This window comes from Arvicanthis niloticus, chromosome 13 (genome assembly GCF_011762505.2).
Source record: "Arvicanthis niloticus isolate mArvNil1 chromosome 13, mArvNil1.pat.X, whole genome shotgun sequence".
Classification (NCBI taxonomy): domain Eukaryota; kingdom Metazoa; phylum Chordata; class Mammalia; order Rodentia; family Muridae; genus Arvicanthis; species Arvicanthis niloticus.
This window is the reverse complement of record NC_047670.1, coordinates 59,480,494-59,498,219: the sequence shown is the minus strand read 5'-3', so window position 1 is coordinate 59,498,219 and position 17,726 is coordinate 59,480,494. Positions and strand designations below refer to the sequence as shown.

At 50.4% G+C, this 17,726-nt stretch overlaps 1 protein-coding gene across 5 annotated transcripts in view; it reads right to left on the bottom strand.

The window, feature by feature from the left end:
* The window catches only part of Arhgap8 (Rho GTPase activating protein 8), a 46,360-nt gene that overhangs the window by 14,025 nt on the left and 14,609 nt on the right, over positions 1-17,726 (bottom strand). For all 5 annotated transcript variants that reach the window (XR_013103398.1, XM_076911783.1, XM_076911784.1 and 2 more), the window contains exons 3-7: positions 9,132-9,219; positions 8,692-8,823; positions 6,311-6,397; positions 1,272-1,370; positions 572-682 (exon numbers count right to left, since the gene is read on the bottom strand). Coding sequence is in view for 4 of the 5 variants with exons in the window: in XM_076911783.1 (XP_076767898.1) it covers positions 572-682; positions 1,272-1,370; positions 6,311-6,397; positions 8,692-8,823; positions 9,132-9,219 (517 nt within the window). In the remaining variant the exon portion in view is untranslated. The remainder of the gene's footprint in view (positions 1-571; positions 683-1,271; positions 1,371-6,310; positions 6,398-8,691; positions 8,824-9,131; positions 9,220-17,726) is intronic.

Here is a 17,726-nt window from a genome sequence, read left to right as displayed (position 1 = left end):
AAACCTCGTGCAAGTTTCTAACACAAAGCGGTTAACTAAGTGCCCAGCTCTTCCTCAGTGTGCTGTGGGCGGCCTGGCAGCTCCAACTGCTTTAGGATAAAACATTGCCTTGGATTTGTGTTGGCCAGGGCTACTACCTGGGCATGAAACCCCCAAAGAGGGACAAACTCATGACCCAGAGGTTGAGGAACTTGGATTGGCGGTAGCTATGGGGTGCTGTGTGATGGGGTACCGGGGAAGGCTTCTGGAGGAGGGGCCCAAGATGCATGGGAATGAAGCTGGCCTAGAAAACAGGTAGGAAATGACAGACCCACCAAAGATCAAAGTCCCATGAGTATGTCTCACTTGGAAGATGACAGGAGAGGCACAAAGAGCAGGGAGCCAGACCTGAAGGGTGACCAAGAATCTCTTGTCCTCTGCCTAGGCACAGGTGGAGCAGTGGGCACTCAGACTCAGAGGGGACTTGACCCTTTATTGCTCCTATAGGCAGGAGGCAGAGGCCTGGGGCAACCTCCCTGGACAGAGAGGGCTCCCACTGCTCAGGAGAGCAGGGTAACTATCCTTCACTTACTATTGCAGGCTGACGCCAAACTGCTGGGTGGGCAGGGGCGGCCGAGGTGGTGGCGTCTTGGTGGGCGGGGGCAGCTGGCCTTTGTGCAGGTTTTGCAGCTTCTCATCATACCTATGGACACAACAGGAGAGTGTCACCTCACAGAGGGACAGCCTTAGCCATGGAAGTCATCTCCAAGTGCTATGTGGAGACAGCCCCAACAGCATCGATAGGAAACCCACATGTCCTATCTCTGTAAGTTTCGGGCATCCTGGGCAGGGTGCTGCATCCTCAGAGAGAAGTGAAGATGAGTCTCAGGAGTCACTGGAGCTGGCCTGCCTGGCACCCAACACCTGAAGCCAGGGTGTCTCTGCTCATTGACCCTGCGTTCCGGCTTGCCAGACACTCAGTGAGGCATTCAGCAGGAGCTGAATGGAACGCTGCTAGCTGTCTTCCCAAGCCCCTGCGCCTGCCACTCCTGGAACATTTCATTCCACACACGCTCATCAGCACACCAGGGAACCCCTTTCATATCCGGCTCAGAAGCAGAACGGCAAACCCCGTGCCTGGATGTGTTTTTAATCAGTTTGTACTTGCACTATATGCAGCCTTCGTGGCTTGCTCTCCCTCATGTGCGAAGATACTGGACCCCAGAGCCATGCGGGGGAGAATAGGGGGGTGGGGGAGGGGGGAGGGGCTGGGGGAGGGGGCAGACCCTCACCGCACTACTTCCGGGGGGATGAGCAGCTGGTCACACTGAAGGTGTTCTCGGAGCTCAAGCAGGTTGCTGCAGTAGGTGACTTTTTTCCCAAACTTGTGACTGAGGAAGGAGAAGCAAGAGTGTAAAACGTTGAGGGGCATGTCTTTAATCCCAGCACTCAGAAGGCAGGGGCAGATGGTTCTCTGTGAGTTCAAGGCCAGCCTGCTCTACAGAGTTCCTGATCAGCCAAACTGTTGAACAGACAAACCCCGTCTTGAACCCCACCCCACCCCCGCCCCCAACAAACAAACAAAAGACAGGGCATGCACTGAGATCCAGAATACAGTAAAGGCCCTAGAGGCTCACCTGTATAAAATAATTATGCCTCGGCTTTGAACTGGCTGTGAATTTACATAGAGCACACAGCATAGAGGCTCCTTTCTATATGGAGCGGATGTATGTGTCTTAGTTTCTTTTTCTGTCGCTGTGATAAAATACTCAGACAAAGACAACTTAAGGGGGAAAGACTTATTTCAGCTCAAAGTTCAAGCCACACTCCATCATGGCAGTGACGTCAAGGTAGGAGTTGCTCGAAGCAGCGGGTCACCTTCTGTTCAGGCCAGCAGAGAATGTGCACATGTATACTACTGCTCTCCCTTTACACGACCCAGGATCTGCTGCCTAGGGAATGGTTCCGCCCATAGGGTGCAAGTCTTCCCACTTCAATTAATAGGACAACCCCTCACAGACACACCCAGAGGTCCCTTTCCCATGGGATTGTCAATACTGCCAGGTTGACCTTGATACTGACCATAACTACGTGCCAGCTCAGAGGGCCAGTGAACCAAGCTTGCAAGTCTGGGGTCACTATGGTCCGAGGTGAGTGATGATTTTTGTGTTGGGCCATCTCCTCTCCCTGAGAGACCAAAGGGCAGGGACCTTGGGAGACTGTCCAGAGGTGTCTCAGAAGGTCACGGGGAGACAGAACAGCCTCTACCAACCTTTCTGTTCTCTCCCTGGGATCCTGGACAAGGCACTTGGCCTGCCAAGGCCTGGGTCCCACTGATAGACTCTGGACTTGGGCCATTCTGCAGAATTTTGCAGAAAAGGCAAAGCCAGACTCTGCTGCAGTTAGAACAACCTGTGTGTTCTCCACATTGTAGATAATGTGAAAATAAGATTATCCAACTTACCACTGCCTGAAAAAAACAAGGCTGCAGGGATTTGATAGATGGGACACCCAAATGAGCAGAGTAGAATTCTGGGTCCAACGCCAGCTGTGGCCTAACCACTTCCCTCCCATACCCTAAAGGAGGTCAAGGCCTGTGCACTGGCTCCCTCTTGTGGACAAGAGTGGATCAGATTCCAGCCACAAGCAAGGTAGCCTTCAAGGATTGCAAGGGTGCTGCCAGGAATCGCAGCTGTGGAAGAACTTGGGCCCTGGGCCCTGAGGAAGGGGTTGGGACAGGTCTTGTGGGATGTCCTCACCTCCTATCCATTCAGATAACAGACAAATCAGGGACAGTTTAGCCCCTGCTCTGGGGACATTAAAGTTTCCTCTGGGGTATGAAATGCTATCAATGTTTTTTGTTTGTGTGTGGACAGGAAGAGCCCACTGAGCCTACTAAGGTCCTAGCTGTCCTTTCTAGACAGTGACAGCTGCTTCAGCACTCTGGGGACTTCCCATGTCACTCCTGCCCACTCAGGAGCCACACACCACCTTTCTCTCTGTAGCTGCCTCATGATTTCTGTAAGCCAGGCACCCGCTGGACCCTAGGATTAGTGAGGGTAAGTAGACATGACCCGTCTGGGCTGTTACCCTGCTGGGGGGTGGTACTTGGGCAGCTCAGTCAGGAATTCCAGCACAGGCATGAGAGATTTGTGCCACACCCACAGCTGCCAGAAGAGACTGAGTCAGGACAATAATTCAGGATTCAACTCAAGTCTATGTGAGTACACACTTCATCCTGTGTTCTGGTTTCAGTCTGTTGTTACATCCCAGTCCAGAGTCCTTCACAAGCTGTGTTGAGATGTCAAATCTTTTAAATTCAGACTCCTTTTTAGAGAACCTGACCTAAGTTTGAACTCAGGTTCAAACTAACAGGCTGGTACCTAACATTAGTTTCCAAGTTGACCCCCAACAAAACCTGAGCCTAGCTCCAGTCTCTAGGCCAATCCTCAGCAAGACCAGAGTTTCCAGGTTACACCCTCAACAGTGTCTCTAGGTTATTCCTCCAACAAACCTGCACCCCAGGTTACAAGCTCATCCCCTTAACTAACAACCACCAATGCAGAAGGGAGCAGAAACTAAATTTATGGTACAACTCCCAGCACCAGCCAATCATGTTAAAGGCCACAATAGCTGTCCAATTAGATGCTTGCACACGTGCTTCCTGCTTGCTGCTTACTATAAAGCCTTGCCCTGATAGACATTCGGGGCTCCCCCACCACCAAAACCATCCTGCGTGACAGTGGTATGGTGGTGGTGGTGGGGGCAAGCTAGCTCGAATAGAATAAAGGTCCTGCTGTGAGTTGTATCTGATCGGCTCCTGTCTATTTTTTGGAGGGGGCGGGGATCACTAACATTTCCCTGGCACAGCTGTGGAAACTGTATGGCCTCTCAGAGCACCGACCACCCCTGTTTGGAAGTAGAGAGGACATGGTTGCCTACATAAGATGGTTTGGTGTATATAACACTGATTGAAGAGATAATTCAATCCCAAAAGGAGAGTTAAAGACATTCTAGAGTAAACCAGGCCTGGTGGTGCATGCCACATTCCATAGAACATGAGGGCAGTGGGGAAGGCACATTGAGCTGTAGGCCAGCTGCAGTGTGGGGTGAGGCTTGAGGTGAGGCAGGGCAGCAGCACTTTCCAGGAGCCACTGATGGAGTGTGCGCGCACGTGTGTGTGTGTGTGTGTGTGTGTGTGTGTGTGTGTGTGTGTGTATACTTGAGTGAATGCAAACAAGCACACACCAAGTAGAAATGTGTGGCGTAAGCACACACATTGATCACATTGATGCAGGCAGACATTCAAGAGCATGTACTAGTGGGGTTCTGGGGTCCTAGGATATAGATGCATGGTCTCCAGGCAGCTGTCAGGGACCCAGGGCAAAAGAAACAACTTAAAATGGCAACAGCATCCCCTCCGTGGGTTCAGGTCAGTGGGAAAGAGCAGGGCTGTGGGCCCCTTAATTCTTCTAGTTCTTAAAGGTGCCTGTGACCCTTGGTGTGGGACTCTTGCTTCCATCCTCAAAGCCAGCAGTGCGGCACCTTTGAGCTTCTCTCCTGACAGTGCAGGAAAGGCTACCCATTAAGGACCCCATTGCTCACCCTGAAAGCCCGAGAGAGCCGGGGAGAACATCCCAAGTTGTCTTCTGTCAGCTTAATCTCATCTGCATAACCCTTGTGCTGTGGAACGTGACAGATTTGCAGGCTCTGGGACCCGAATGACCTTTAGGGTCACTCATTGTCCAGTGAAGAGGGGTCTGATTACCAACAGTGTGGCTGTGTCTGAGAGATGGAGACCTGAGAACTCAGCATGGTAAGACACACAGCTGAGCCCTCAAGGAGGCAGGTAGGAGGTGGGGATGCAGGAGGATGGGAGTTTTCCATGCACAGAGGGGGAGTGGGGAGAGAGGATGTGATGCCCAGCCCTGTCTCTGTCCTACTTTCTCACCTACACACAGGGCACAACATGAACCTCCCTCTTGGTTGTGGACTTCTGAGCCACTGTAGGTAGATATCAACAAATGGGTGGGGTCGGGGGGATATGATGGGGGAAGAGGCAGCAAAGGTTTCGAGGGCCATGTCCAGCAAAGAGTGTCCACCCATTATGTGTGTGCCCTCCCTGCACTAGAATGCTCCTCCTGAAAACCCTCCTGAGTCCTCCTGGCTGACCAGGAAAGATGCTGCCACTTCCTCTCTGAATGTGTTCCTTCACTTGAGTGTCCCAACCTGCCCTGTGCAAATACTAGGCTTTCCTGATGAAGCTCACCCACTCACCATGTGTGGCTGGGGACAGTTTGTGCCTGATTTATGGCTAAATGTAGAGGAAATGAAGACGTCCCTGGGGTCTCAGCAGAGCCAGGTTTTACTGTCCTTGCTCTTCCTGGTACTGTCAGAGAAATCACTGTCCAATGAGAAAGAGTCCTGGCTTGGGAAGAGCTGACAGAAGTCCCCACGTTTCTGGGCTGTTTGCTCAAATGCAGGGAGTAAAAGGCTAGCCCATGGGCTTGGGCTACCCATCCTGAGTTTCCAGAAAAAGTCTGTGCCTTCTCCTGCTCCAGAGAAGTCTGAAACATGGCCATGGGCGAGTCACACAGAGTATACCAGCAGACGATAGAGACAGCACCTCACAGGGTGAACTGTCTGCACCAAGATGGGGTGGATACCGAGGCACTGAGGCCTGTTGTGGAGTGTCCACACCCACAGGACCAAGTCTACGAGAACACTTGGGCACTGAGCTTCCTCGCTATATCATACCCAGCTGTAGGGAACAGGCTGTCCCTGGTCATTCGCCAAAAGTGAGAGCCCGTGTGCCTGGGTTCCAGCCTCTGCATTTACAGTTACCCTGCTGTGTAAACTGGAGCCCTTCCTGGGCTTTGTGAACTGGACAGTGACCTTGGGAACCAAGATACAGAGGTAGAAAGTGGGCATTCAGCCGGGCGGTGGTGGCACACACCTTTAATCCCAGCACTTGGGAGGCAGAGGCAGGTGGATTTCTGAGTTCGAGGCCAGCCTGGTCTACAGAGTGAGTTCCAGGACAACCAGGGCTACACAGAGAAACCCTGTCTCAAAAAACCAAAAAAAAAAAAAAAAAAAAAAAAAAAAGTGGGCATTCAGGTCACGGTGTATTTAAAATACTAGCTGTGACAACAATGTCATGGGGCAGCATACCTGTCCACAAATTCAGAGAGCCTTAGTGCATGATCTGGGCAGTCATGTGACCCCCCTCATGATATCCTATAGATGCCTCAGAGGCAGACCTGCATGGAGCCCTCCAAGAGAGGTGCACCCCAGAGATGGTGGTGTGAGGGTCTACAGGGTACATGCTCACCTGATGAGGGGCTTGAAGATGCTCCACAGTGCTTTGATGAGGCTAGTGGGATGCACAACATACAGCGCCTTCAGGTTCTTCTTGTACCTGAGGAGGGAAAGGTGAGGTGATTTCAAGTCCCTGAACTCTGCCGCACTCCACACTGAATGACTGCCCAGCAGGCCAGAGCCTCAGAAAATCCATATCTCAGCAAGCTAAAGGACATGGATTAAAACTCGGAAGGAACTGAGTTGAAGGAAACACGCCTTTAATCCCAGGATCTGAGAGGCAGAACCAGGTGGAGCTCTGTGAGTTCGAGGCCAGCTTGGTCTATGTAGAGAGTGCCAGCTAGGGATACACAGTGAGACCCTATTGTGAAACAAAACCAAAAAGAGAAGGAGATGGGAAGATGGCTCAGCTGGTAAAGTGTCTGGGGAACCCTAGAACCCGTGTAAGGAAAGCTGGGGTGTGGTGGCAGGTGCTTGAAATCTCAGTGCCGGGGAGGCAGAGACAGGAGGATCCGTGGCCAGCCAGCCTACAGGGCAAGTTCTAAACAAATGATAGACTCTGTCTCAACAAACAGGGTGGACGGTGCCTAAGAAGGAATGACAGTTGAGATTGACCTCTGGCTTGAACGCGTGCATGCGCACACGTGCCAGCGGATGCACACACACACAAGAGCGCTCTGATCCCTCTGCCTTGTCCCGCCCACTGCATCATTTACACTGCACATGAATGAAGTGGAGCCCGTAGCTAAGGATATTCTCATGGGTGCAGAAGATGGATGAAAGGCCATCTTCTGAAAGTGCCTAGTTGGCACTTTCAGAATGAAAGCTATTAAACCTGCCCAGAGCCCTCATCAGTAAAAAACTGACTCTCAGATCCTGTACAGTGTTTTCCTGTACTCTTAGCTCCAAGCCACAAGGCACGAGGACACTAACATCTCAGACTAGCAAGCTCAGACCAGCAAGGTCTGCTCTTGTCACTTTGAAGTTGAACTGAGTCTGTTCTTTCCTCTTCCTTCACTGACTTATTTCTTACACGTACACCACTAAATGACACACCAAGTCATGTGTCCCAGGTGATGTAAGTGAGAGGAGAGGACATGTCCTACGTGTCAGTGCTGGCCAGTGCCCCGTTGCCATCCAGCCCCTCGGCAGAGATTGCAAAGCCAAAAGCGCAAGGCCACCAGTGGCATCTGGAGATCTGATGCTGAGGCCCTGTGACTGGAGCACTATTTGAATCACATCTCACAAGGTGAGAGAGCTTGAAGCTACTCCACATCCACTGAAGAGGGAGCCGGTCTCATGAGAAGCCTCAAACAGGGCAAGCGCTCCTGGAGTCAGGCTGTGTAAGGAGTGGACCCTTAGCAGGTGTAGCCTTGGAGGGAGATAACAAGGAGGCCCGTGGGGTTCCTCCAGAGCATAGCACAGGCATCTGAAGGCTCTCCCAGAACAAATCAGAGCCAGAATCCCAGGTGCAGGCTTCTAGGGACAGCCAGCTCATTTTCCTCCACCTATCATCAGTCTTGGATAGTTTCTGTGCCTAAAGCACCCACTTGTTTTGTTTCTTTGGAGCCAAGATAAAAATTCCCATTCCCTGCCCCCACCTGCTTTTCTTAGAGAGTGGAGGAAATCTTTATTAAATTGGGTTTTATTCTTGAAACATGGCCAAATGTAGCCCAGGCTGGCCTCAACCTCATGTGGCCTAGGATGGCCTTGAACTCTGGTCCTCCTGCCTTCGTCTCTAGGGTGCTGGGATTTCAAGCATGCCCCACCAGATCCGGCCAAGAGTGGGAAAAAAGCAGGAAGGTTCAGCTCCTCCAATCTGAAGACCACTGGCTGTCTCTCTCTCCAACCTCTACCTAGCACCACTGACCCCAGGGTAAGAGAGCAGGAAGCCAGAAAGTACTCCATCCCTATGCAGGGACAGCCGTGTTCTCTGATGTCCTTCAGGATACATGTGAACGGCTGTTCACATTGGATATAGGTGGCCTCCTCTATCTGCAGATGTGACCTCTCACTTGTCACCCTTCAAAAACCAGTGGCCTGCTAGGTATGGTGGCACATTCCTTTAATCCTAACCCTTAAAAGATAGAGGTTTGGTCTCCATAGAGAGTTCCAGGCCAGGCAGGGCTACACAGTGAGAACCTGTCTCAAAAACCCAAACATAATAATCACTGCCTTTTGCCCAGTTGCTAATCCTCTAGTTACCTTAGACGCTTCTGCCTCCAGCAATAGGACAGAAGTGTTGAGATTCTGTAGCCTTCTCCCAAATGGACTCGCTCCATCACTAAAATGAGGCGTTAGCATCTGTCCATACCCACTGCATAGCCCATGGCCCCTCTCCACCCCCATTCAGTCCCTGTGTGCCTCCCAACCTTGTGTCCCCCTTGTACGCACTTCCGGTCAAACTCCTTGTAAGCATTCTGGAGCCAGCCTAGCGATGGTTTGTTCTGGCTACTGAGGCCATAGTGAAAGTAGACAATAGTATAGTCATTCTCCACATGCTGGTCCAGTGTGTACTTCAGATACCTGGAGGGCACAAGACACAGGGTTCCTTCAGGACAGTTGTTAGCTCTACACTGTGATTTACTAACATCCATGAAACAGAAGCCACCACGGTCAGCCAGCAGGGGTCAGGAGCTGGCCATGCTCACTCAGGTCATATCCAGGACCATGTGGAGACTCTCCTTGTCCCATAGGTGACACCTGAAGTTCAAGTGAGGTATTACCTCACTGACCCTAGGTCATACAGCTACCAAAGGCCTCACTGGAAATGGAGACCAAGATGACCACGTTGGGAGGCAGATGCGTGCTTCAGAGAACAGAGTAGTACTTACTCAAGCAAACGCTGGTGGTTGAGCTGATGCAACGGTGGCAACCGGCAGCAGCTGAAAGTGAAGATGCGTCTCCCTTGGCGGTCATCCCCTGGAGGAACAAAGGTGTGAGCCTTCAGCCACTGGGCTGGACTTCCTCAGTCCTAAGTCATGGTGGCCAGAGGAGGCCAGACTGAGCAACGGCTGGGATGCCTAGGACTGGGGCTCAGGCGACACCCAGGGGAGGTAGGTGACATATACACTTCCTGAGAAAACCTTCCTACTGTCGCATCACTCCCATTTAACAGAGGGAACACTGGAGCTACCAGGTTAAGTCACCAGTGCCAGGTCCCGCAGGTGGCATGTCCCACGGGCGCCAGGTCCCATGGGCACCAGGTCCCATGGGTGCCAGGTTCCATGGGCACCAGGTCCCATGGATGCCAGGTCCCATGGGTGGGTTTAATTTTAGCCACATTTGACTTCAAGTACAGGATACAGATGCCTCTTTCTTACAAAAGTGTCCCTTAGTATTCTCCTAGGACTCTGAGTCTTGGAGAAAGCCAGAGGGGTCAGGGACCAGTTGTCCCTGAATGGGACAGGACCACATAGGAGGCCAAGTCACCCTGTGCTGTGATCCGCTCTTAGCACACAAGACTGCCATTAGGCCTTAGGAACAAACGTGTTCTGAGGACTGGCAACAGCCACTGGATCGGAAGCCTCTGGCCTCCTTGTACACAGGACAGGGGAAGGTCTTCAGCTTCAGAGAGGTACATACAGCTCTGCTGGCTAGGAAAGAAGCAAACAACTGGTACTGGTGGCAGCCATGGTAGCCTTGGTGACAGGAGTCCTTTCAGATGGCTCTCATGTGGACTTGAAGGCCCATCCCGAGTCCAGGCTCACGCCAGGCATATAGTAAGTGACACTTAGTGAGCTAGAGACCACACGGCCTCTCTCCAGAGGGAAGGTAACTGCTGAGGTCCCAAATGCTGCATATGTTACTCCACAGGCTGTGAGCCCCGTGGGCGGACCTTCCTTCTGTCTCTATGGAACCCAGTGTGCACACTGGAAGACTTAGGGTCAGGACTAATGTCATATCATGCTGAGGACCAGCAGCCTCTGTTCACAGCTCCTGCAAGCTGGATCCCTGGGGCTTTGTTCCTCATACAGCTCTGCCCTCACACTTTATCACAGGTAACACAGGACACAGGGGAGCACAGCTGGGACATGTGCTGAGGACCAGGACACAAGAAAGAGACCAGCTCCCCAGGGATCAAAAGCAGAAGAGACCTGGCTGATGGGGTCTTCATTTATAGCTCTGGGTCTCTCTTACGATTTCTCAGAGTGTGAGTGTGTGTGTGTGTGTGTGTGTGTGTGTGTGTGTGTGTGTATAAGAGAGAGAGACTTGTGACAGGGGTGTATGTGACTTGTGACAGTATGTGTGTGACTTGTGATGGTGTGTGTGTGTGTGTGTGTGTGTGTGAGACCTGTGACAACTGGCACTTGGTTCTTTCCTTCCACCAATGTGGGGCCTAGGATCAAATTCAGCCTTGACGGTAGGCACCCTGACTCACTGAACCATCTCAGCTCACCTCTTTGCAACAAGGCCTGAATTGCAATAAGGCTGGCCTGGAATGGGAGATCCTCCTGAGGCAGGATGAGCAGAAAAAAAATCAAGAGGACAGAGGAAGGGAGAGAGGCCCTCAGCCTGAGGTCCTTTTTGTTCTTCCTGTTAATTCTTAGTGAATTTGGGGCCAGCCTGGTCTACAGAATGAATTCCAGGGCAGCCAGAGCTACATAGTTACTGTATCAAAAAATAAATAAATAAATAAAACAAAATTACCTAGCTTTACCATAGCGGAGGTTCCAAGGAGAAGTTGTCCCCAGGTTTCTGGTGGCAATGCTGGGCTGCATCCCCTGGAATCTCTGGAACTCCTACCTGCTTCCAAGCACTAGAAGTGCAGGCATGTGCTACCACACCTGGCTTCATTTCATAGAAGGCATCCTCCTGCCTCAGCCATGGATGTCACCCCTCCTGAGTCCCCTGACCTGCAAACACACCTGTCGTTCTAACCGAGCTGCTGCCCCCTGGCCTCCCACACTGTGCTCCACATCTGTGAACACACCACCCCATGCACATGTCGAGAAAGCAGGACTGAGAAGCCAGACGTGTGTTATGGGGTTACAGTATGTGGAGGGCTGCGGACTGCCATGGGCACCTCAGGGTATTCTCTATACACACTTCGGGTTCAGCAGTGACACGTGTTGAGAAGCCACCATGCTGGTCATTGCACTTGTGTCACGATGCAGTGGGCAGTGCTGCCCTTGAGTGGACATCTCGTATAGACATTAGGGAAAGGCGTTACGGAGGCGGCTTTGGGCTCAATACTGTTCCCTTGCCCAAAAACCAACTCACGACTTCCTAGGGCCCCTAAATGTGACCTTATTTGCAAACAGGCTCATCACAGATTTAAGTAGGTTAAAGTTCAAGATGGGGCCATCTTGGATTTAGAACAAAGAGGTGGGAGAGAACTGGTTTAGGAGAGAACACAGTCATGGGGCAGGGGAGGTGGGCAGTGTGGGGACAGGCAAAGGCCAAGAGGTACAAAGGAACCCCAGGAAGAGCAAAGAATGCTGGGAAGGTTGGGGTGGATTTCCTCAGCGCCTACAGGAGTAACCAGCCCACCACACCCTGGGTTCTCACTTCTGAACCCCAGAACCATGAGACTGAATATCTGCTGTTAGAAGCTCCTTAGATGGGGGCCCTCTGTTCCAGCAGCCCTAGGTAGTTACCTGTCACTTGGGTCCATAATCTTAGTTTCTCTGTATTCCAGAGGGTCTTAGGAAACAGAACTTGGTGAAGGGAAATAGATTCATGTGTAGTTTGCATAGACCAACAAGAGAAATAATGCAATCTGTTGTGTTACTTATCTTACAGTGTCTAGAGATCCAAAGGCCAGAGCTATGTAGGTGCCACTGTGATGTGGCTGAGCCTGTCCCCTCCTGAGGGGGACACTGCACCTCAGGTTAGTTACCTCTATCTCGACTCTCAGAAGGAAGGACACATGTGTCTCTATTTAGAACTCAGGATGTCTCTTCTATCCCTCATCCTGTCTCAGGTATACCAGGACACATGGCGGCAGCCCCTTGCTGCTCACTAAACCTGAGCATCAGTCTGCAGCTCTCTCCACACACACAAAGCCTGAGTCCCACAGAACAGCCACCATCTGTGTCTCCCACCATCATCTGCTTCCCTGCATCAGAGACCTCTGTCCTCCCTACCCTGCAGCCCCATGCCGCCACCTATGATCTCCAGGCTCCTCTGGTGGCCTCTTCCTCCTTCTCCTTTTGCCTGGCCTCACCCCAGGGGACCCAGCAGGCTGGATGTCTACAGCCCTGCTCTTCCCTGAGAAGCCTGAGGAGAGCCCTGCAGCCCCCTTGGGGGCTGCTGCCCATCTCCTTCCCTGAAGCCCTGATCATCTGTGATTGCTTGCTTGCTTGCTTGCTTGCTTGCTTGCTTGCTTGCTTGCTTGCTTGTAGGACAGGTCCTGGAAGAAAATGAAAGCCCGATTCTACAAGGAGACCCCTCTTAAACTAACTTGTGTTTTAAAAAAGTATTTATAGCCATGCTCAGGGTTTCTCCTCCCCTGCTCCCCCAAACGTGATGCAGGCCGGAGGAACACACGCCTAGAAAGATAATGAATCAGAATAAACCAGGATCACATGCACTCGCTGTGTGGGCACGGGTGGGCTTTGAGTCCCACCTCTGTGCCTGGCAAAGCTGCTTGTTATGTACAGCACCACATCGCTCCTCCTCTGAGAAGCTCCAGAGCCTGGCTGGTATTTAAGATTCCAGAACAATCTGCTTGCAGATGCAGTATCCATTCACTTCCCTCTCCTTAAGAACTGTGGCTAGGCCTCTGCTTATTCAGAGATCTGTGCTCTAACACACAACACAGTCACCTCCCCTGTCTGGCAGGGGCTCTCAGCACAACAGCAGAAAACAGGGACTTTTCCAAAGTGGGTCCTCTTGCCTGGGCCACTGGGTACCAATGCCAACTGTGGCCCACATCCGAGGGCCACCAATCCCTCAGGTAAAGTTCTGAGTCACAGTATGACCATTCCAAAAGACACCATGATTAAATGGCACAAGAGAGTTAAGTTGGCCCAGCAAGGTCAGAACCCAAGGGGCATTTCTCTACTCACATGCAAATATTCACACACACACACACACAGAAGGAGACACACACACACATGTGGACATAAACCACACATATATATACATACATACACATAGATACACACACACAGAGGGAGACACACACACATGTGGACACACACATATACACATACATACACATAGATACACACACAGAGGGAGACACACACACATATGGACACACACATATACACATACATACACATAGATACACACACAGAGAGACACACACACACACATGGACACACACTCACACACCCCTGCCATCAGCACTCTCATCCTCAGCAAGAAAAGATAACTGTCAATCACACAGTCAGATTAGACTCATCGGGCTATAGCATCAGTCTGAAGGCCTCTCCACACACACAAAGCCTGGGTCCCACAGAACAGCCACCATCTGTGTCTCCCACCATCCTCTGCTTCCCTGCACCAGAGAGTATCTGTCCCCCCTCCCCTGCAGCCCCATGCCACCACCTGTGATGTCCAGTCTCTTTAGCAACACCCTCTTTTTGGTGGCCTCTTCCTCCTTCTCCCTTTGCCTGATCTCAAGATCGCTTAGTCAGTGTTCCTTGATGGCTGCAATGCCTCAGCTCAGGAGAAGCCAGGAGGAGATGCTACTCCTGCAGGCTGGGGATACGGTGTCTTGGCCCAGCCCAGGAGGCACAAAACCTGTCCTCGAGTGCTCCAAACAAAAAAGTTTCTATACTCAGAGGCCAGGAGAAACCCCATAACACTCTCTCTCTCTCTCTCTCTCTCTCTCTCTCTCTCTCTCTCTCTGTCCCTTTCCTTCCAGACACTCCTAGGAAACTGGTTTTTAAAAATTCTTCCCCCAAATAAGCCTTCCAGTTAAAAGCAGAGGCATATGAAAGTCAAGTGATCAATGGAGTTTGGCTAAAGCCTTATTCATAATAGGTCCAGTGGGTCCCCAAATTCATCTGTGGTAATTTCCCCAGTTCCAGAACACCCAACTGGGATGATATACTTAGAAGTTGGCAGAACTCCCACGTTGGTTCCCTGACACATGGGGTGAGGGTAGGAAAGGCTAAATGAAGGCCATTGGAGTTGCCTTTATCAAAGAAATTAGTAAACCAAAGACAATATTGTATCCCAGGAGGAATTACAGAAATTAGTGCCACCCTCAAGAAATTGGAAGGTGTAGGGGTGGTGACTCCCACAGACAGATCACGGAGAATGACAGCTGACTATCGGAACTTAATCAAGTAGTGACTTCAATTCCAGACATAGTGTCCTTGATTGTACAGATTTACATATATCCTGGTACACGGTATGCATCTATTGATCTAGCAAATGTCGCGAGGACCTCCAGGAGCTCTTTGTTCTCACACTTTTACAGTTATACCACAAGGGTACACTAATTCTCCAGTCCTGTGTCATACCTTACTTCCAGGGAATCTTCATCTCTTACACAAAATTATCATACTGATCCACTATACTGACGACATTATGATGATCGGACCAAATGGGCAGAAGGACCAAGCAGTGTTCCTCCATGGCCTCGGCTCCAGTTCCTGCTTCCAGGCTCTTGCCCTGACCTCTCTGCATCCTGGACTCTAGCCTATAAGCTACAATAAGCCCTGTCCTCCTTGCGCTGCTTTTGACCATGGTATTTATCAGAGCAATAGAAATTAAGCTAGGGCAGCCCCTTAGTGACACTGAAGGACACATAATAAACCACAGGGACATCCCATGGTGAATGAAGCCAGCTCTGGGGCATCTGCCAGCAGACCAGGTGGGACAGAGGCCTAAAAAGACAAGCCACTTCTCTTAAAGTGTCAATTCACACACCAGAGATCTTACCCACACTATAAGGATCCCATCCTCAGTCCAGAAGCTCAGCTCAGCCTCCAGCTTAACACTTTAAAACCATCCTTTGGGCTAGAGAAGGCTTAATGGTTAAGAGCCTTTTCTGCTCTTGCAGACAACCTATGTTCAGCTCCTAGTACATGTTGGGTAGCTCACAACCACCTGTAACTTCAATTCCAGGGTATCGGATGCCTTTAGCTTGTGGACATCTGCACTCACATGCAAATACTCACATACGCACATACACAGAGAGGGAGACACACACACATGTGGACACACACACACCACACACATATTCACATACACACACATAGGTACACACAGACACACACACGGACACACACTCACACACCCCTGCCTTCAGCACTCTCCTCCTCAGCAAAAGAGTAACTGTCAATCACAAAGTTGGTTGTGGCCTTGGAGCTAACATGGCCAAGTGTAGACTCCTCACCGTACCCTACAAGGCCCTGAGAATGGGCTTCCCATTCTGTCTCCATCTCTAAAAGACCCTGGGCATGTTCTGTAGAGGTATATGTGGGCCCTCAGGTGGGAAGAGAAAGAATGGAGAGGCACATCTGCCAGCTCCCAGAATGAGACAGCTATATGGAGGCCCTGGTCAGGAAGGTCACACTCTAAGGCAAGGGGAAGATAGGTGTGGAGGTGTGTGCCTGTGATCCCAGCATCTGGAAGAAGCAGAAAGAGGAGTCTGAGGTCATCCTGGCTGTCTAGTAAGTTTGTGGCCAACCTGAGCTACATGAGATCGTACCTCAAAAACAACCAAACAAAAAAGACAAGTATTAAAAGGTATAAAGGGGACTTACTAACAGCACATCATGCAGACAGAACAACCCCGAGTATGTACACTCATCACAAAACCTCACACACAGGGCAGGGACCAGGATGGGTACGCACGGACAATCCAGCACTCAAGCAGCTGAGGCAGAGAGACACTCAGGTGGAGGCTAGCATAGTGAGACCCTATCTCAAAAAACAGAATAAGCCTGGTATGTGGCTTAGTAGGTAGGGTACCCTCCTAGCACACCAAAGACCCTGGGTTCAGCTCCCCAGCACCTTCTTCACCTGAGGTGGTGGTATACAGGACAGCCATTTTGGCTGCTCCAGAGGCTCTGGAACAGGAGCATCAGAGGTTTAAGGTCATCCCCAGCCTCAGTCAGCTCCTGGTCCAGCTGGGCTATGGTCCAGTTGTTTCTCAAAACAACTCTGCAGCAGAAAGGTTGGATCTCTGCTCTTTCTTCTGGGGCCAGGGGCATGGCTCAGCAGGTAACAAGTTCGTGTGCAAGCCTGATGACATGAGTTCGAATCCCAGAGCCCACATAAAGAGGAGAGAATCAATTCCACAAAGCTGTCCTCTGGTCTCGTGCGCACACTGTGACATGCACACAGCCTAACAACAATAATAGGTAAAATTAAGACAGAAAAATAAAAAACCCAGAAGGAGCAAAGATGGACAGAATCAAAGGGACAAATGTCCACCTTTTATTTTTAAACTAAGTCCAATTTTCAGAGCTTAGAAATTCTTGTGCTAGGTAGACACAGAGCAGGAAAAGGATGCAGAAAATCTGAATGACAGCATCACTAACCAACCTAACCTCACTGAAAGACACAACATCACACCCAACAGTGAAAAGTACACATGCTTTTCAAATGTCCAAGAGACACGTGTGCAGGTTGGCCACACACAGACTTCCTGGTTCCTAAATTTTCAAGTCTCTAAACTTAGCAATACTCTAATGTTATTACTCAGAATCTAAGTTTTGTATGATGGCAAGTATGTATAATCCTAACTCTGAGGAAGCAGAGACAAGTGGATCCCCAGAGAAGGCTGGCTGGCCAGTCTAGCCAATTAGTAAGCTCTGAATTCAGTCAGAGACCCTGTCTCAAAATGCACACACCCATACACACATGTACATACAAGCACATATGTGTGCGTTTGTACATATGTGCACACATACATCCACACAGACACACCACACATACACATGTGTGGGTGACACAGGCACGCATACACCACACACACACACACACACACACACACACACACACACACACACACACACACAAAGTGTTGAAAAGCTTTAAGAAAACCACATGGGTCCTGGGGCTGGAGACATGGCTTAGGTTAAGAGCCATCTGGCAGAGCACCTGGCTACTTTTGCAGAACAACTGGGTTTGGATCCTAGCATCTATATAAGGTCTCACGATCATCTATAACTCCAGTCCCAGGAAATCCAGCATCCTCTTCTGGCCTTTGAGAGTATCAGGCACATATGTGGTACACAGATATACAGGAAGGTAAAATGCTTATAAACATAAAGTAAAAGATAAATTCGGTGGTTTTTTTTTCCTGTTTTTTGTTTTTGTTTGTTTCTTTGGGTTTTTTTTTTTTGTTTGTTTGTTTGTTTGTTTTCTTTTGCTTTTTGTTTGTTCATTTTATGGGTGTTTGTTTTTATTTTTATTTTTTTAGGGCGGGTAGAGTTTCTTTATGTAGCCCTGGCTGCCCTGAAACTCACAGAGATCTGCCTGCCTCTGTCTCTCATGTGCTGAGACTAAATGTGCAC